The sequence below is a fragment of the Centroberyx gerrardi genome, chromosome 8, assembly GCF_048128805.1.
Source record: "Centroberyx gerrardi isolate f3 chromosome 8, fCenGer3.hap1.cur.20231027, whole genome shotgun sequence".
Classification (NCBI taxonomy): domain Eukaryota; kingdom Metazoa; phylum Chordata; class Actinopteri; order Beryciformes; family Berycidae; genus Centroberyx; species Centroberyx gerrardi.
Window position 1 is genome coordinate 19903596 of NC_136004.1, and position 21188 is coordinate 19924783.

General features: G+C 41.6%; 1 protein-coding gene across 1 annotated transcript in view; it reads left to right on the forward strand.

Moving 5' to 3' along the window:
- The first annotated feature begins 553 nt into the window (after nt 1–553).
- The window catches only part of commd10 (COMM domain containing 10), a 48855-nt gene continuing 28220 nt past the window's right edge, over nt 554–21188 (forward strand). Inside the window, exons 1-5 of the mRNA XM_071919693.1 lie at nt 554–675; nt 1024–1114; nt 2343–2453; nt 3122–3277; nt 5764–5874. Of these exons, the coding sequence (XP_071775794.1) occupies nt 647–675; nt 1024–1114; nt 2343–2453; nt 3122–3277; nt 5764–5874 (498 nt within the window). The 5' untranslated portion in view covers nt 554–646. The remainder of the gene's footprint in view (nt 676–1023; nt 1115–2342; nt 2454–3121; nt 3278–5763; nt 5875–21188) is intronic.

Genomic DNA, 21188 nt, shown 5'->3' on the forward strand with positions numbered 1-21188 from the left:
TCCAACAGGTATCTGTGATTATTGTCAGGAACAGGACACAGTCAGGCATGTTTTAATTCACTGCGGGAAGTATCGTGCAGAGAGAGAGGGAATGGAGAACAGCAATTAACAATGAAAACAGTAACATGTATCCTTAAAGAAATCAATCAAACTCATACAATTCCTTGCATTCTCTGATAATTTAACTGGAAAAGAATGACATCAAAGCTAGTAATGACATGATTAATAATTTGTAAAACCACTAGATGGTGGTAATACAACGAACGAGGATGTGAACCGCCGGTAAAAGTCAAGAAGAAGAAGAAGAAGAAGAAGAAGAAAAAATAAGTAGAAGAAGACGAAGAAAATTATGCGCAGCTTTTGCGCAAGCAACGCTGCCTTGGTGTGATCACAGTAATTGGTTTTTGGTAGTATTGTTAGCAGTATTGTGTAAATACTTACATGATATACGTTTTCGTTCTTTTTGTACAATTTTTTTGTATTCTGAATATTGCGCTTCAGTGTGAGCGTATTTTTACGCAGCTTTGACTATCACGTGCATCGTCTTGTGACAACAGGAAGGGAGAGATGACAGCAGTGTTGTGAAGATGCTGCTCTGACAAATTTAAACTCTTTATCGCTTATTTAAAGAAAACAAAAGGCAACCATGGCTGCTATTATTAAAGAGACTCAAAGGTAGGCTTGTGTGTAGTGTTTTTTTTTCTCCTCTAAAAGAAAAAGAAGTCTTGCAGTAGCTACCATTTCGAGTCACGAGAGCATCTTACAAGTCTCCATAAAACTGACCGTTACTTTGATTTGATGCATAACGTTAGACATTTTAGCCTAGCTAAGCTTCATATACTCCTGCTCTCTTTAAACTGTCTCTTCATCAGGTTTCTTCCTCTGTCATTTGTCGTGACCACGTTTTACTCGACCTGCCTGGACCCCAGGGCTGTTTGAATACACTCAGTATTATGAAACATATGTGTGCGGTGTTATTTTAGGGTGTATGTGGTCGTTAACGTTGACGCTTAATCCAAACAGCATAAAAGAAGCGGTGACTTTCATCAACGCGATTGACGTGAGCAAGTTCTCGAGGCTGATCTCCCGCATCATACAGAAGCTTCATCTGAAGGTACAGCAGCCTGCAGTGTTATCTGAATCAAAGACAAGAGGGTTTTTCAACGGAACAGAGATAGTAGTGCATACATAATGACTGGAGCATCAGTCAGGCTCAGCTCTAATGAACCCACACATGCCTGGTTGGCCCTGGGATAGTTGATCACACCAGTCTAGCTCGTTTCACAGGACTAGTTGGCTGCCATAGAGTGTCACTCATTCATCCCAAAAACAATTTGTCCATTTATTTTTTTATTTTTTTGGCATGCCAAGAGAAATAATTCATCAGCAGGGCAATGGTTTAAAAGAAAATAATGCTTTTGATCCTATATTATTAATATTTTGAGTCTTGCCACTGCTGTAAAAGTGGCTATGATGCTGCTCTGTTGTCTGCTGTACAAGTTGATTAAGCAGAGACACTTCAAACAGTTTCCCTTTCAAAGTGGAGCGGATAGTCAGAGGAGCAGAGGGGCTTATTACCAATTTAACACTAAATAAATATGCAGTATGTATTATGCTACAGTTGTTGTTATACCTTCATGTCTAGTAAGTCATCCTTTCCCCCATGAGTCTCTTGCTACTTGTTGGACTAGCAGTAGACAGTGACAGCCATTAAACTTCTGCCTTGGCTTTGGGGAATAGTCAAGTCACACAAGGAGGAGGACAGAATTGGCCATAGAAATGAATGGAAAAAAAAACTGATCATAAATGAATAAATAAATGAGTAAGACAGTGCATTAACAAGAATAATGCTTGTTTTATTTCCCCATTTACATATTTCCCTATTTATTTGTGTGTTTGTCCCTGCTGTGTTAATGGGGCTGCATCAGTTAAACACATGCAGGTGGTCATAACTTCACAATTAGGCTTATTAATATTTTGAGTCTTGCCACTGCTGTAAAAGTGGCTATGATGCTGCTCTGTTGTCTATGTGTGTCCTTGTTCAATTACCTTTCATAAAGTTTATTGTGCATTACTTGTTAATACATGCTCCTGCCATCGAAAAAAAAATCCCATAACTCCATTGTTGATATCCTCTTTTTCTCAAGTTGTATTGAAACACAATGTGGTTCTTTATGTGCTGGGCCCTAGCACCCACATAATCCATTCACAAGCCATTGGATATATCATTAAGTGTATGTTCCTCAATCAGAAAAAAAGCCTTTCAAGTATTTATTAATTCTTGAAAATGTGACCTTTTGAATTACTCACAAGATAGCAATGATTTGTGTCTTTCTTCATAGGGAGAGCGTACGTTCAGCGAAGAGGAGGAGCAGAAGCTGCAGGCTGCTCTGTCTTTGGACAAACAGGCTCTCAGTCTCGTCCTGGAGACTGCTGCCTTTATTCTAGAGCAGGTGAGAGCTTCTTACAGCCTTTGTTCAATTATTATCAGGGTTTTTACCTGTATAATGGGTTTTGTTTGGGAATAGGTAGCTCAGCGTTGTCTAAGAGTACTCAACAATTATAAGGGGTCAACATTAGGTGACTGGATCTCATCGAGGAGCCCTAAGTAAGCAAAACACTCTATGTAAATGAATTCAAATGCCTCAGATAAAATATAGCCTAATTACTAAGATAGGATGTTTACATTTAGACTGGGAAATCCTTGACCATTGGTGCCTGTTGATCTGGATCACATAGTAAGTCCAGTTCTCCAGCTGGGGTCGCTGTTGTATTTGTATTGTGAGTGTGTGTGAGTGGTAGTGTTGTGTCACTGTTATGTTCAGTGTTAGTGTAATATGGAGAGTGTTGGTGCCGTTTGAGTGGCTGTGAGTGTTGCTAGCATCATTGTCACTAGTAAAACATAGCTTTTATTATAAGTATATAACTACGGTACCCTCAAAAATGGATGTTTAAAAATTGATTGTTGTGTTAGTGTTAAAGGGAGTGTTGGTGTTAAAGGAGTGACCGTTTGTGTTTCTAGCTGATAGAAAGCAATTATTATATGTATAATTGGAGTACAATCATCTCTCCTGTCCTCTCCTCTCCTCTCCTCTCCTCTCCTCTCCTCTCCTCTCCTCAGGCAGTGTATCAAAATGTGAAGCCGGCCGCTCTGCAGCAGCAGCTTGAGGCGGTTCATCTGAGCCCAGACAAGGCTGAGGTGTTTTCTCAAACCTGGGCCACCGCAGGTCCTGAGCTGGTGGAGAGGCTCAGGCACAGTGTCTTTGCCCCCAAAAAGGTAAGGCTGATGGGAATATTTAACTGTCTCTTGGTCCTAGTCCAAACCAGACGTCTTTCTCAAAGAGTCTGGGAAGCTGCTTGGATGCAGGTGACAAGTAGGAGTCTGTAACAGAGAGGTTTGTTTTGCTCTTGGATCTGAGCAACTCATTTAGGAATTAAAAAAAAATTTTTTTTTTTGCCAGGTCCTGTAGTTAAATGGATGTCAGCTCCCACTCTTCAGTGTCAAATTATTTACTAAGTATTTATTAGTTAATAATGCTCAGAAACTTTGAGCATAATTTAATTCTGAAATAAACGGTTTTGTGTAAATCCTTACTCTTTGGATTGACAGTCACACCTCGTACAACTCACGAATCTTATCACTATATTTTTTAAAGTTGCTCCTCTGTACAAGTTGATTAAGCAGAGACACTTCAAACAGTTTCCCTTTCAAAGTGGAGCGGATAGTCAGAGGAGCAGAGGGGCTTATTACCAATTTAACACTAAATAAATATGCAGTATGTATTATGCAACAGTTGTTGTTATACCTTCATGTCTAGTAAGTCATCCTTCTTTCCCCCATGAGTCTCTTGCTACTTGTTGGACTAGCAGTAGACAGTGACAGCCATTAAACTTCTGCCTTGGCTTTGGGGAATAGTCAAGTCACACAAGGTGGAGGATAGAATCGGCCATAGAAATGAATGAAAAAAAAAACTGAGCATAAATGAATAAATAAATGAGTAAGACAGTGCATTAACAAGAATAATGCTTGTTTTATTTCCCCATTTACATATTTCCCTATTTATTTGTGTGTTTGTCCCTGCTGTGATAATGGGGCTGCGTCAGTTAAACACATGCAGGTGGTCATAACTTCACAATTAGGCTATAAGTTGGTCACTGCCAAGAAGACTGGCCAGGCCAATTACTGTGATGATTGATGTTGTGATTTCCAGAGAATTAAGACATTTGGCTTCTACTGCAGAGACAATAATGCTTTTCACTGTAGAGTCAGTGAACTAATAGTTTCTTCACTATGCCTTAACTAGTGTCGGACACTATGGCTACTGAAGAATTATTAGCATATTATGGAGCAGGAAATGCAGAAATACAGAAATAAATTAATAAGGAAATCAATGTTCTTTTTTGGGGGGGGATTACGTATTGTTTTACTCATTTATTAAATTATATTCACGTTAATTTTTTCCATGTATTTATTGACAGGTTTCTCTGCATATTATCTTATACATGTATTTATGTATAGTATTTAATCATAGTTTTATATATTTATTAATTTATTTCTCATTATGGCCAATTCTGTCTACTTCAAGTAAAATGAAAAACGCTATAGAGTTGGGATATTTTCAAGCAACATCTCTTGCCAGTGTGGATGTTGTTGTTGCTGTGAGTGATGTGGCACGGCCCCTTCCCCTTGGAGTCAGACTCCTCACACCTGTCTCCTGATGCTGTGGAAGCATCTACAGCCTATAAGTCACATTTGGTTTATTATTATGGCCTCTCTCTGCATCATAAAACACTTAACTGCCCTACCTCAGCTCAGTGCTGCTAATCTATCACACTGCTACAGCTGACTGATGAGGTATCACTCTGTAAATCAGCCAGACAGTCAGTGAATTGGTAAGGTTGGTGAGAGGAGACGCTACAAGGTTTTTGCCTGATTTTCGCATCAAATAGGCCTTCCCAATTTTAGGTATTTAGAGGTAAAAATGCAATTTCTTTGGAATTTCTGAATTGAAAATGTGTCTTGACAGTGGCAAGTAATCTTGTAGCTTGCACCCATCTTCAGTCAGCTAGGCCTGCTGTGATTTACTATTTGTAATCCTTGGGCAGATTAGTTAGTGATAGATTGTATTCTTCAGGTCTATTTGACTATTTAGATTTGTTTACTAATTATCTTTATAAAGTGTTTTTGCATTATCTAATCTTGATTTAATTTGATGTACTTCATTCATCTCCCAAAGGGGAAATCCTCTTTTCACCCTTTTGTTGGGGATGTAATATCTGGGGCCGGGCTTGTAATCGAACCCAGGTCCGTCTTGCCGTGGCCTCAGCGCTAACCACTAACCACAGTGCCGCCACTTTCTGAATCTTGAATCGCTAAGTGCTATATTGATTGTGGGTGCACATGCTCATGGGTGTGTATTTGTGTGCTGGATGCAGGGTTTCCTGTAGAATTTTTTAATTGTAACTCTGAGACCCAGGTTTGCTCCTGGGCCCATTCCAGGATCTGATCCAATAGGTGTTGCAGTTTAGGAATGGCTCTTATTTGAATATTTATATCATTATGTATGGATATCCTCTTCTTTTCCTGCTGTAATTGCAACTCTAATAGTTTTTTTTGTCCAGTATAGCCAAATCATGACTTTTCATTGTATCTACACTTATCTCTCAGCGACCGCCCACAGTTATCTACATAACTGTGGGTGATCACCGCAGCTAAATGAATGTAAAGAAAACACTGGATGTGTGTGTGTGTGTGTGTTCCAGCTGGAGCATGTTGGCTGGCAGCTGAACCTGCAGATGGCCCAGTCCAGCCAAGCCAAACTGAAGGATCCCAGTGCTATCCTCCAACTGGGGCTTCGCAGTGAAGACTCTGAGGTATGCACACACACACCTGTGTATGTGTGCACAGTACACACACACAATGTAAATGTCATTCTCTCTCTTGCTCTTTTTCTCTCACAGACATGCAGATATCTACACACACACACACACAAGTAGAAAACAGGTATTTGTTATCAATTCTAAGCAGAGAACTGTTCAGTGCTCATTCCTCCTTGAGGAACCTATTCATCCTTCATCCAATCTATCCCTCCTTCTTTGCCAATAGATCCTAATCCCTTTGGTGTCTCTCTTGACCCTGAGGTACATCTGGGTCCAGAGCAACTGCAGTGTAAAGACCAGAGACCAGGGAGCTTGTTATCCAAAGCCTCCAGGGTCTCTTTATTCTCTTTAGAGGCTTACACTGTGGCTAGGATTGGACTATATGTGCATTTATTGGGGGCTTATGTTGTAGCTAACACTGCACTGTCCCTTTATTTAGCCCTTGTGTTCCCATTTTTTTTACATAAACATTTAGGGCCTTATTCAGCTCATTAGTTATTGTTTCAGTATTAATAGGCCTACTCTTAATATTCACTGTTTTGATTTAAATATTATTATTGTTATTATTATAAGTAGTAGTAGTAGTAGTAGTAATAGTATTTACATCACAACAGAAAGTATTAAAAGTTTTAATACAGAATATAAACATAAAAATGGAAACATGATAGACCACCCAAAAAATGGAAACGCACACAAGTATATGGATTTGCATTGCACTGTTTCCATTCATTTGTATTCTCCAGAGTTTGTTTGGATCCCTATTAGCTAATGCTGCCTAGTTACTGTAATAGCCGGGACCTTGAGGGTCTGCCTGGCTCATTTCTGTCTCGTCCATTGGGAGATAGATTGTTCTCTAGTCTAGCTATTGCACAAATGAGGACCTCAAAGCTTTTAAACCTTGGCAGTTTTTTTTTTTTACATTAAATTACATTAAACATTTCTATGAGAGTGTAAAAAAAAGTATGTGATGTGTGAATAACTCATTTTACTAGATTTGGTGTTTTGATTCTGCTATACACCTTAACAGCCTCAAATATTGACACAGCTTATGTACGATAAGATTAATCAAGTGTTGTTGATGTTTTGTCAGATATTTGAAATATATTCAGCATTCTGGCTTAATAGTAAATGTGGCAGCAGGCCAGACTCACCGGTGGTAATATTGATGCCCAGTGCCAGGGTTTCACCTGCATATTAAACTCTTATATCATGTAACAGAAAATTTGAACCTCAGAATGTTAAAATATGGTGCATCTTTTCATTGCAACATGAGGGCTTCAGAAAGGTTTTTAGGTGCCTTATTTATGCCGCAAAGTTAGTTGTGTGATCTTAGAGTCTCCGCCTTTCCCTGTACAAAACCCATCCCACTGGCAAACTTCATCACCTTTGGCTGTCACAAAACAAAACAAAGCAAAGCCAAGGAAAACTGTGCCAATAGGCTTTTCTTATTTTCTTTGAATATGCCAGAATCAGCCACAAGGTAGTATGGTGGCATTCTCTTTAGATTGCTTTTAGGCATTTATATGATGCTGTAGACTAGAGCAGCTTAACATAATTACAATTTGTGTGCCACCTTCATCTCAAGCAGATCCTAGTTCCCAGTTATTACTGTAATATTCCTGTTGTCAAAAAAATAAAGCATCATTACTACAGATTCTAAATACTAGACAGGACAGCTGGTTGTTAGCATAGACTGCAATTTTTTGTCTAGGCCTTTAGGCAATTGACTGGTCTACTTTAAAAGATTTTTTGCCACAAAATGGTGGGACTGATTATTCCCCTAGCCTTGTTCTAGCTGACTAGTCAAGTGTCTCTTTTGTATGCTGCTTAGTATTCTGTCCCTAGAGAATGCCAGCCCAGCTCAAACATGGAATTAGGGATGACATATTCAAATTGCTGCTGTCCTTAAGTGTGGGCCTATAGGCTTAAGCTAGAGAAAATATATGTTTTTCTTTATCTCCTTGGATGCAACAACGGGAGGATTTTACTGTTTTTCACCATATTCTCCCCAGGCTAGAGAAAGACGAATTAATTTATTTAAATCCACTTACACAATTCCCCTCGTGGGTGGAGATAGCCAGGGGGCTGAAGCAAGACTAGGTTAATAGTGTAGAGGGAGCTGCCACAGTTCACCAACAACTTCACTTAACAACACTGAGGCGCACTTCCTCCGGTAAGCAGCAGGGGGCACTGTTGTCCCACAGGTAGGAAAGGGTCTCTCAGCGCCAGTGATAGCTGGATAGGATATCTCGTTTAAATTTGTATTTAGGCAGTCTGAGTGTGCACAGTTTTTATTTCCATTGGTGTTTCCTGATTAGAGTTTCCTGTCAGTAAGTTTGTTTTCTCCAAACTCTGTGAATTGCACAGTGTAAGTTCTGGAATGTCAAAACATTGTGGTGACTGAGAAGTAAATTAGTTGCAAATAGCAATGAAACCCCACTGCAAGTGTCATTCTAATTACAATGCAGATTTATAACGCCTTTGCCGCTAAGTGTCTAAAAGAGGAGAAGAGAAAACTGCGAATAGGGGAAATTAGAGGATTAAAGGTGACAGAGGAGAGGAGAAGGGCGAAAGGGAGGGGAAGAGCAAGGAGATGAGAGAAAATATGAGGGTGAAGGAGAAGAGGTGAAAACAAATAAAATAGGACATAGAGCAAAATAATGAAGATAAGGAGGATAGAGGAAAGGAAATGAAAGAGAAGGAGAGGAAGGCAAGGAGGGACCATCTGTATATTATTGATTGAATGGAAACCAAGCGGAGAGTTAGAGACTCTTCCATCTGACCAGCCTCCTGCTTCATTAGCACGCTCCCTGAGGAGGAGGAGGAGGAGAGCCAGGGTGCTTCATATCTCCTTCACTAAACAGTATGTGACATATCCCTACAGTACAGTACAGTGGAGGAGATGTTAGGAGACATATTAGGAGAAATTAGTGGACTGCTTTTTAGGATAGGATTTTTCCATTTCCCTTGAAGGATTTAATTTTAAGGGATTTTTTTTAACTTAACCTTTTCCTCCCTCCTCCCAGAGTATGTGGATTAACAGTACATAACAGAAATTCAATTTAATACATCACTACCATGGAATAGGCAGGGTAGCCACCCCACCTATGGTAGCTGCTACCTGCCAGAATTTAATTTGTATTGGGTTCAGTGGAGAGTTGTTGTGCTTTGTGGTGCTGTTTCATAGGCCTCTGCAGCATGAAAACTGTGTTGGGGAAACATCGCAATACATTTGCACACAAGCAAATATCCTCACACCCATCTCTTAATGTTCCTAGTGTGGACCATAGTTAATCCTTAGAAGGAGAAGTGAAACAGGCCTCCCAGTATGCAACATGTTTCATTCATTGTAGATATAGTGTGGCTTCTGTCGTCTAGTGTAGCACCATCCCTAAGGATAAGCAGCTGAGACAGAACAACTCAGACTCCCTCACCATGCATAAAGGCCCGCCTCCCTAGTGGTCTATACTCTACTTGACTATCAGGAGGAGGAGGAGGTGGAGAAGGAAGAGGATCAGGAGAGGGAATAGAAGGAAGAAGATGAGGATGAGGGGAAGGTGATGAGGAGGAGGGGGAGGAAGAACAGAGAAAAGGAGATGAGGAGGAGCAGGAGAGGGATAAAAGGAAGAAGAAGGCACGAGAGGAGGAAGAAGATGAGGCAGAGGAGAAGAGGACGGGGGGAGGTGACATGGAGGAGGAAAGGGGTGGAAGGAACGGGGGGAGGTCTTGTGTACATTTCCTTCACTGTTCATTGTGGGATGTATGGAGTAGGGAGCGTTGGGAGTAGTGGATTCCCCTGTATGTGGTAGTAGTAGTAGTAGTAGTTTTGGGATTCTAGTGTACATTTCCCTCTCCATCATGTATGGGATGTCCCTTTAGTTCAGGCATTTACAGTTGCAGTTATTAATGGCTTGCAGAGCTTAGCGTTCATCGCAACAACTGTAAATGTATCCTTTTTTTTCAGAAAAAGAAAGAATCTGTGCTGTTTGGTATTTTGAGAGGGTGTTTTCTATGCACGCCACCTAGAATACAGATCACCAGATTTAGTCCTTTGCCAACTGCGCAGACCTTGAAATAGAAGTGCACAATCTACCCATTTTAATTCTGAAGCGTATTGGTTTGGTCTCTGTGAGACAACGCTGCGCTTGAGGAGGAGCAGCACCGACACTAGTAGACTGTTTTGTGCCCAGTATCTGGTGCACACGTCTCTTCTAATGTTGGTTGCTGGACGTGCCTTAGTAGAGTACATATCGCATGCATGTCTTCTGTCCACTCTGTTTTAGGGTGCTGTGCAGTTTCTCCTTCACTTTTTATCAGTGTTGGCCAACTCACGGGTGCCCAGGCCCGGGGACTTGTAAAATTTCAGGGGGTCAAGAGACCTCAGAATTTGAGGCAAAGGAATTACATAAGAGAGAAGAAGATCAAAACTGAGACACAATTAGCAGCCTCCTAGTTTTTAGATGGTTGCCTCTGTTCTAGAATAACTAAGACACACGCCACATTGACCTACAAAGGATAAGGTCAAACCTTGACTGATGAAAGGCATAATGAGCAGAAGGCATAATGAGTGGAAGCCATTCTAGAAATGTTATGGCATCTATTTTATTTTAGTGCTATAGTATTTTGCAAATATGTCCTCTCTTGGGTAGAACAACAGTGCAGCAAGCATGTAAATAGTTGGGATTAAGACAATGATTGTCTAACTAAATGTCTACTGCTACACTTGTGCGTAGTTAAGCTTAGTGTGCAGTCTAGTGTGCCTGTACAGCATACTGTACGCCTGCATGTACAATAAGGAAGAGCACTATGAACTCAGGCCCCCCAAACATCTGGTGAGACAGAGAGCTCACTTTCTTTCTCTTTCTTTCTCTCTCTCTCTCTCTCTCTCTCCTCTGTGTCCCTCTGTCTTTCTCTCACCCGTTCTCTTTTTGTTACTCTGCCATTTTTGCTCCCTTTTTCCTTTACGTCCATCCTCCTCTTTCCTAATACTTGTGCGAGTAGACACTATGATGTCGCTTTGATGAGTCTGAAAGTTGAAACCCCTTGACAGTCTTGGTGTCTGTCTCTCTCTCTCTTTCTCTCTCTCTCTCTCTCTCTCTCTCTCTCTTTCTCCTCTCTCTCTCTCTCTGTCCATTGGCATTAGAATGAGCCACTGCTCTGCCGTCCCAGGGGAGGCTGACATTCATAATACAGAACATCCACTTGCGAGGCAGACACTGCCGATTTCAATATTTATTGTGGACACGCTAGGCCGCAAAGGCCCAGGATAATAGCTAGTGAGCTAATGTAGCTTCTATATGCTGGCTCAGACTTCAAAGGATGTCTGTAGTTGATAGCTTCAGACAGACTTGATCAGAATTGATGAAGTAGTAAGGCTCTTAGAGTTTCAAACAGCAGCAGGAAAAAATTAGGTAAATGTAGCTTTAAAGCAAAACTCCAATCCAAAACATAATTTGCATATGTTCCTCCTATGATCTTAGACAATTTGATCAAAATTTGTGAACATGAACAACTTGAACCCAAAATCTACTTGACGTGACTCTACTGTGACTCTGCATTGTGTCAAGACAGACAACCTCAAGCTACTCTACTGACAGTGAACTGGAGAATGACTTTGTGCACTTCTAGCAACAATTGAGCAATTAAAATGCATCTATTCTACAGACAGTTCTTTCTTGAATGCCAAGTGCACCAGTAGTATGTATTAGTAAGCATACAGTCGAATGTGCAGTAGTTTTACAATGGCTACATCTGTATTTAGTCTCAAACCTCTCATAGGAGGAGTGCCTGCAAGCGTCATAGACAGCCCCGCTGTTAATTGTGCTCATTCATACCCAAGTGCTACTGAATTATCTGAAAGATCATATTTCTACCAGATCAGTAAGCATAGCGGCTTCTTCGATTCTGCTACATTTGCGTCACTCTACCTCAACATGAGCACTGCTTCTTTTTCTACCGTTTTCTTTGTTACAGTTCCCAAAAATAAATGTCATAGTGCTATTTTCCCTTTCTTTTATTTGTGACTTATTCATGAGTGAATCTTCCATTTGTTGTTTGAAATTTTTGTCAAGTTGTCCCCAGCCAGTACCAAATTATAAGCCAACTAATTCTAGTTTGTGGAAACCTGCTTGTTTTTGTTATCAAAGCATCAGACATGAAAGACTTTTCTTCTTGTGATTCTAATTTATTTTCTCTGTCCTGGCTTTCAGCAGCAGTGCTGTAATCACAGAGGAACGGAAGCTCTTTGTTTGAAAGCGCACACACACACACGCACGTACACGAAGATGCACAGACATACACACTCACGCACATCGAGCCCTCACAGTGAAGGCTGCGACCTTATTTATTAAAACTGAGAGATGAAGAATGCAATTAAACATCCCATTTGACTTGTGTGAGGACTGAGGTGCTGTGATCAGCACCTCCCTGAACATCCCTCCCTGCTCCACTCTGCCTCACATCTCCCTGTCAAAACAGCATCGCGAACAGCGGGCCAAACTCTGAACACAACGCAAAGCTCCCCTGAAAAGTTACATAAAGCCTGCTTCTTGCCTCCCACAGGCTCTGTCATGTAGCCCCAACAAACAACACTTGCACAGCAGATCCAACCTTTTTATTTATCATTGGAGGGATTACATGGCCAGATCAATATATTGGAGAGCTCTGATGTAAACGCTACCACATTCAAATCCTCTGCACCAAGCCACCCACCAGCCAGGGAGGACAAAGGCAGCTCTGTCTCAATCTCTCCTTGCCTTGCTCTACATGTCCCAAGATGCTTTGTTGCTTTGTGTGCACATCTTTTTAAGTCTCTCTCTTTCTCTCTCTCTCTCTCTCTCTCTCTCTCTCTCTCTCTCTCCATCTCTCTCTCTCTCTCTCTCTCTCTCTCTCTCTCTCCATCTCTCTCTCCCCCTCTCCCCCTGGTGATTTGTTATTCTCCTGTGGGATTTGGGATCCCATTCAGCGGGAGCCCATTGTTCAGCTCTTATCCATTCCTGAGGATGGGCCCCGCAAGGCAGAATGGCTGGCTGTGGGTGCTTCCCTCTCTCCCTCTCCCTCTCTCTCTCTCCCTTCACCCCACTCTTCGCCTCCTCACTCCTTGCTCTATGCCATACAATGATGTCATGGCTTTTATTTGCTTCAGAGGTACCCACTGATTCTCTCTCTCTCTCTCTCCCTCTCTCACTCTTTATCACGCTCTCTCTCTCTTTCTCTTTTTCAGTCCCTTTCCCAGATTCTTTTGCCTCTGAAAAGGCTCCTGGGGGATTTGGGGATGTTTGGATGTTGTTTAGCACACCCACGGTACATGCTTGACACCCAGATAGGGAAGCCGTCAACCCGGCAAATCCAACCGCAACTCCCATTTAAATCTCATTGATTTAACATCCCTCTTTTATTCTCACATCTCCCACTCCTGTGATCAGCTTTTATTTCTCTCTGTTTATTCAGCCCATTTTGTTTCACAACCAGTTTGTGAGTAATCATTAATCCCCCGATAATGTGGTTCCATTTTGCAGTAGCCGGTAGCACCGGTAAAAGTGTGCTTAAGACCGAGATCGTCAGATGTGTATGTGTGTTTTTTTTCTTCATTTCAGTAAAAAAATTTTGTTAGAGTTTATTTTAGAGAAGCTGCTTTAACTCTTGGCTGAACTATACTGGAGTGAGAAATCTATTCAGCTGAAACAAGGCACACTGATTGCAGAACAGCAGAGCCAAATCACATCCATTCATTCCGGTGAAGGTTGGCTGATAGGCGTAAATGTAAAAAAAGGCTGCATTTTTTTTTTCAAAATATTGTAATAATGCAGACATATTATCATGCCATCATCAGGTTTGGGTATTTATTCATGTTGTTTCTGTTTTGATTGTTCTATAGCATTCTTTTGTTTTCTGAATTGTGCAGCATTTCATAACAACAGTTGTCTTTGTGTGCTTGCATTGTGCTGTGATGGGATATAATCGTAGTGAAATGATACCCAGCTAGGCCTTTTGCTTTTCTTGAAATAATGATTATAGTGAGTGGGTTGGAGCCTGGCGCTGTTGTCAACAGACATGCAATGATAGGGCATGGAGTGCTTCCTCCGCCTGTATCAACAAATTGTCACCAGTGTCTTACAGAACAGCCAACCTCTTTGATGTTGATATTTGAGAGTGTATTGTTGAAAGGTAAAGTATAGCTGTAGAATGCAGCCGCTGAGTCCAGAGTGGCCTGAATTCAGTCTACATGCCACAGGTGCACGTTGCTCGCACCATAGCTACTAGTCAACAGCATTTCTCTATTCAGCCTGCTAGCCAAGGCTGCTCAGTGCAATGAATTTCTACTTTGGAATGAACTGAATAGCCCCGCATAGAAATGGTAAATATATTGTCTTGCATCATAACTACATTTGTTGATGACACCACATTTGTGTCTGGCATTGTGTTGGAGGTTAGTGATTAAATGTATTTGATCTGTTGGAGGGGCAGCTGAAGTTGACCTGTACCAGGCTTCATCTTCAGGCTTCAGCCATACTGTAAAGTGGAACCCTCTCTCTCTCTCTCTGCCTCTCTCTCTCACTCACACACACATTATAACCCCCCCCCCCACCTCACTGAGTGTGAAAGCGACAGTGTCTACATACCATGGGGGTACAGGCTGGCTGCCTTGGCAATCCTCTAGCGCTGCCACATAGTGGAAAAAACGGGTTCTACAGTTGTGAATAGCAGCCATCACCCGCCCTCTCTCCCTTGCTCATGCACATACACACAAACACATACATACACACACAGAGGCAAACACACACACAGCCCCACTGCCTATGACCCCCACTATCTCTGTGCCAACCCCATACATTAAAATGCATACTGTTTCAAAATGGAAGCCCTGGCTGAAGGGGTTGAGTGCCACTTATCCAGGAACCTGGCACACCACTTGTTAGTTAGGAAAGGCTCACACTACAAGATTTTGGCTGGCTTAGCTCTTATTTATACCACCCCACACACATTTAGAAGATTAAGGCGAAAATCCTTTGTCATCTCTTTTCTCAGCGGCTTCCTCGGAGTCGCCTCATCCTAAGCAGATTCTTTTACCATAGAAAGCGGCAAACTTGGAGTTAGTAACAAGGAAGTTAACTTTGTTCTGATTGGCACACCTGATGTTTGACTGGAGCAATCAGTCAGGTCATGTTTGTTGATCAGTGGGATGCAATAAAATGTGGAGGAAATACCTTGGTGTAAAAGGAGTCTAGCTTGCCAGGCTATTCTAAGAGTATTCCTCAAAATTTGCAGCAAATTTATAGCTTAATTAGTTCAAGAAATCTCATAGTGCGGATCCACCCTTAGTTCATGTCATTTTGCTACACTACATTACCTATCCATGACTGCTCTTTCCAATGCTTGCTGCTCTTCAACTACAGCACGTTGTCGGCACTTTCCAGCCCTGTTGGAAAGTAGACAGAGTTCCTTTGCTTGGCAGCAGAGGCTGGTACATGACATGCCGCCTTCTCTCTTTCTCCGTATCAGGCATCGCTAGCTAGCTGCCACTACCATAATCATCTTGTTATGGCTCACACAAGGCTCGTGTTCCTTGGCTTGTTTATCTTGGCGCGAGAGCTATTGAGTGTCTCCATTCTCCATGGCTCTGCAACGTCAAGCCTCTTGATTTAAAGGCTCTTAGGCATGAGGCTTTATTTTGTGTTTTTAAAAAAAAGACCCAAGGACGGATTTTGGGAAATGATATGAGATGTGAGATCACAGTAAATGTGTGAAAATATGGTTAGTTTTTCACCGCAGCTCTCGGGTTATTGGTTAATAAAAGGTGGTGATCTGTTTGATCTGATTTGATTACGGTGCACTAATAACACACACACCCACACACTATGAATTGAAAGATTAATTTAGGTACATTTCTCCAGATAAAAATTATTTAGCAATTTGATTCTGAGTTCCAGGATTGAAACGAGTTGCGCTGAAAGGCTTGTAAACAGTAAGCCTTGCATAAATAGTCCAGAGAGGCGTAGCTTCCTCTGCCTCTGCAAATGACTGCCACCTCTAGTCATTCTAATTCAGGGTTCGTCAGTTTTCAGGTGTTTAATGTACCTTGTCTCCTCTCCATGTTTGCACCCTCCATTTAGGAAGCGTTGTATGTGTGAACATGTGAAAACATGTTGTTAAACCAGGCTATTTTCAGACATTGTTTCTCTTGTCAGGTGCCATTCAGACAGAATATAGCCTACATGTTGCTTTTAAATTTCTCACCAGTGTGTTTCTCCCTCTCTCTGCTTATGTCTTTTTTTCTTGTTCACTCTCTTTATCTCTCTTTTTATCCCTCTGTCCATCAATCATTCTGTGGGCCTCTGCCTCTCTTCTCTCTCCATCTCTTTATCTCTGTCTCTGCTCTTCTTCTTTGCCTGTAACTCTATTTCTCTTTCTTGCACATATATATTCCAAGTTTCTCACCTGTGCACTGTAACACTCCCAACTTTTTCAATCTTTCTCGCCTTCTCTCTGTTGCACATCCTCTGATTCTCTATTGCTCTTTTAGAAGAAGAGAATTGGCGAGTGAATGAGAGGGGGAACATACTGGGTGCAGTTGGTGGAAAAGCTATTTTTGGCTGCTCTAAAGGATGACTCACAGTGACATATGAATAGATAAGAAATGATCCTTCCATCAGTTATGAAAAGCCTGTTTTCCCTCTCCATCGCCACATCCACTCCATCTCTTTCTGTCTGTCTTTATCTTGCCATCTCTGCAATCACTCACTTTCTTTTCAATATTTGACATCTCTCTCTTTCTCTCTTTCCCCTCTCTCTTTTTGTTTCCATCTTAATGAACACCCACCCCTCTTCCCCCCATCTGCCTGGTTCATTTGTCTGAGTGATATTTAGGGCAGGCATCACGTTGATAGCTACTGCCTGTGACACATGGTGGTGTTAAAAGCACCGCATATGTCTAATGCTATTAACCATATGTAGCATTTTAATTACAGGGCATACATATCCCAACAATAATGGAGGTGTTGACAGGAGCAGATGCAAGCTAGGCCCTATGGAGGAATCATGACATTACATTATACTGAATGAACGGAAGCAACAGCATGTTCAGTTGTTGCTATTCATCATATGAAAAGCAACAGCCTGTCAGATGCCGCTAAACCTGAAACATACCGGTTGGGTTGATGTCAATTTTAAGACCTCCAGCTGTAAACATGCAGAAAAATATGTGACTTGGATGTAAGTAGGTGTGCCTTAGACTCTGTGGGTCTAAAAGGTACAAATGGCATAAAGGCTCCTACTGTGACCGCACTGTGACGTCTTTTTCCCTGGATTTTCGCCTGATGAAGTTTGAGTTTCTGTAGATGGCGCTCTTTCCTTTGTCTGTTCAGCCATGATGGCTATCGCTTCTCATGCCAACTATCCAGTTCTTCTTCTGTTTATTAAACTCCTGTTGCTGCTGCTGGAAACATAAAACACAGCAATGCCTGTGCGCCACAGGATTTTTCTCATGAATGACCTACCAGGCACCAGGTGTTTAGAACAGCAAATGTAAAGGTGTTCATGTACTGGGTATAGGTTAAGTCACTGTTGCGTTATATCAGTCAGCGATGGAGAGTAGCAAAATTGACATTCATTGATATAAAAAATGTCATTGTTACTTTACCTTATTTTTGATCTACATAGAAACGTAAAACGTACACATTTTTAGCAGAGAAAGGAGTGATGAGCGCAACTATAGCTTCTGCCCAAGTAGCAGGAGGACAGAACCTCATTGACAAAAGGTACAGTGTTGCATCTTTTTTCTGAAAGTGTATTTGGGCTAGAGTTGTTATCTAAACGTTGCACAGTAGTCATCTAAGTGGGCATGGCTGATTACAGGTACCTACCTATCACAAGAAAAGAAATATGAGATGGTGTTGAAAAGGGCTTTGTTCCAATGAAGCCGTCAGACTGAGTCCTAACGGTTTGTCTGTTTGTTTCCTGATAATGTAGGTCAGAGAAAATCCATTAAGGCAAAAAGACAGACATGACCCAGAGAGAGAAGAGTATCCCTTATTCTACATGTATTTGTCAGCCTGCTTGTCTGTCTGTGTGCGTGTTTCTACTATCACACTATATAATACCTCATGTTAGCTCCAGGTTCTAGCTAGCCAGCTATATGAGGGATTTATTTCTTTTTGTTTGCAGCTTTAGCAACCGTGTCGGTTCCCCTGTAGCATGTCTGATGGGAGCCGAACACTCCGTTCTTTGTTTGGAGCCTGCTCCATGAATTATAGATACAGGAAGCTGCTTCGATATGTCACTTTCTCAGGCTTGGCAGAACACACACTCGAGAACGCTAATGCAGACACACACACACACGTGCACAGAGATGCGCATACCGAGACGCAGACACACGGGTTCATGCGTATATAAATCCAGCCAAATTCACACACATGGATGCACGCATAAACACAGCTGAACACATAGACACAAACACACACATCAGGTGGCATCCTGGGAAACTGTTCATATTTTGAGTCTTTTCAGAGTCGCCCACAGCGTTCCAAATACATCCACTCCTGGAAATCCACTCTGGCTTTGGTTGCTGTTGCTGCTGTTGTCAAATCTTAACTCTCAACAAGCGTAGGAACACACAAACACACAAACACGCACACACGCATGCACAGGCTGTTGTTGACTCTCACCTCAGTACAAGCATAGGCACACACGCATGCACACACTCACTGGATAATAAGGATATCAACACGTTGTCACAACCTCTTTGCTCAAGCGACTTACATCAGCCTGTAGGGATAAGCATGCCTTATCTTGTTTTGTACTGTTACTTGACTTTTTTATATTAACAAGAGAGAAAACTCACACACACACTCAGCAGCACATTTTCGCACACAGTTTCACAAACTCTTTGTCAGGAATTGTAGTGGTAAGCATATGTTTCATGTTTGATAGGCCTGAGGTATTAAGTGGTCACTGTCTAGGTAGGTGAACTCTATTTCTACTCTGCTGCAAAAACTATTGATAATCCACACTACTCCATTGTCTTGTCCTGTGTGTGTGTGTGTGTGTGTGTATGTGTCTGCATGTGTGTGTTTTGCTTGCAGACATACAGTACATGTTGGTCCTTAAAGGGTAACTGCACTCAATTTAACAATTCCCCTGTTATTAAAAAATGTTATTCCTTTGGTCTAAGACAGTCCAATCTATATTTGGGAACATGAACAACTCTCTCTCCCAAAGCCTGAACACAGTGAACTAAGATTCAACCAGGTGATGTTATCAGGTATCAAATCTGGAGCTGCTCCATCGACAATAAATTGAGAAAGACGGCACATGTGTCTAGAAAAGCACCCAGGGGCATTTTCCGTGAATAAGGGTTGGCCTACATGTTGTGGTACAGAACTGCCAAAACCACTATAAAAAACGGAGTGTGAAAACTCAAACAAACCTGCTGTGGATCCATAACATCAATGTCCCATTCCTTAGTCTGTAGAGCAACTCCAGGCTTGCACAGCTCAAGTTTGACTCTTAGTAATTTGGTTTGTGGCTTTGGGAGAGAGTTGTTCATGAACACAAATATTTATTGGACCATCCTAGGCTAATGGAATAACGTATATGAATTCTTAAATTTAATGGTGTTCTTTTTAACGTCTGTGCAAATTGAGTAATGGTAAGTGTTGCTTACTGTGGCAGCAATGATATTCTAAGGCCATTAGCTGGCCATGATCCGCTGCTGCACTGCGACTGTTTTCTAAATGATATAGGAGGAGAGCAGGGAGAATGGAGGAGTAAGCACTTTTCTTATCATCTCCTTGTCAGATCCTCACAACCACAGCCCTCTATTACACTGCTAATAATAGAGGCCGGCTTTATCGCTTGGATCACTATCGCAGTGGGAGAGAGAGAGAGAGAGAAAGAGATGCTGCGCGATATTGACAAAACTCATATTGTGATTTTTTTTTTTCTGAATATTGTGAGAAAGAAAGAAGAAGAAAGAGAAATAGACCGACAGGTAGAGAGAGAGAGAGAGACTGCAGTTTAAAGTCCAAAAGCAAGATGTTATGAATGTTTGAGTGGCACCCTACAGAGGAAAAAATAGCCTGGGATCAAAGAGAGGGAGTGTGTGTTGTGTCTTGAGTGTGTGTCTGTGTGTGCGTGCTTGCATGTATATGTGTGTGTTTACTAGTGTGCCTTTGTGAATGTACATACACAGTCTTTGTAGTGTGTAGGTGTGAATAGGAGGAGCTTGGTTCTCTCCCAGTTTGAGCTGTATCCAGTAGGGTCAGACTGGTAGAGATGGTGCTCTGTCTAACAAGAAAAGGGAATTCAGATTGGAGCCGATAGCTTTCCTGCATCAAGGCCCCTGTATCAAAGCCAGACTCAATCCCCATGCAATCTTGATAGCAAGGTAGGGCAGATAGGCGGAGATTAGCTAGGTGGCGACAGAGAAATTTGTTTGGTCAAAACAAAGCCCAGGGGATGAAAGATGGCTGCAGAAGCATGGATGGAAGGAAAAGCTTGTTGTTTGTTGTGGGTACTGTTGCGTCTACAGAGGTTTGCCGACATCTTGATGTGAAAGAGGCAGAACAGGATGGGATGTTTTTTAGTTTTTTGAGGAGTTTGAAGTTTTTGTGGAGTTAGAAAAGTAATTTTGAGGCATCTGTGAGCTCTTTAGCATATTTATGTCAAATGTTGTGTGATTTAGATTTAATATATAAGCTTCCAAATTCACGATGTTGCCCACATTTATTTTGATATGCAACAAAGTAATACAATTTATGAGCCTATTTTTAATGGCTAGTATTATGCAGTGATGTTTCTTTGGGTTATTCTATAACTTTGATCAAGAGCATGAGCCTTTCTCTATTGTTTTGAGCAAAAACTTACACAGAACTTGTGTCAGTTTTTGTAGTTCTGCACTGTCAGAACAGTTCTGCACAGTCTGTCTCAGAGTGCAGACTCAGACATGAAGGCTTTGAATACACACACACACACACACACACACACAATCTGTCTGTCTGTCTGTGTCTCTCGCTCTTCCTGAAACACATAAACACACTCTCACATGCACAGTGTCCAGCTCCCCTTGGTTTTATATTCTCTTTGCTGTGTCAGGGTGTGCTGTCTGACTTCCCTTTGAATGCACACCCGCACACTACGTGTGTGTGTGTGTGTGTGTGTGTGTTGGGGGGGATTATGCACATGTGTGTGCATGCATGGGCATCTAAGAGTGTCCTTCTACGTGTCTGTGTGCGTACATGTCTGGATGAGTTGCTGTTCGAGTGTGTGTATGTGAGAGTGTGTATTTCAGAAAGTTTCTTGTCAGTTATAAA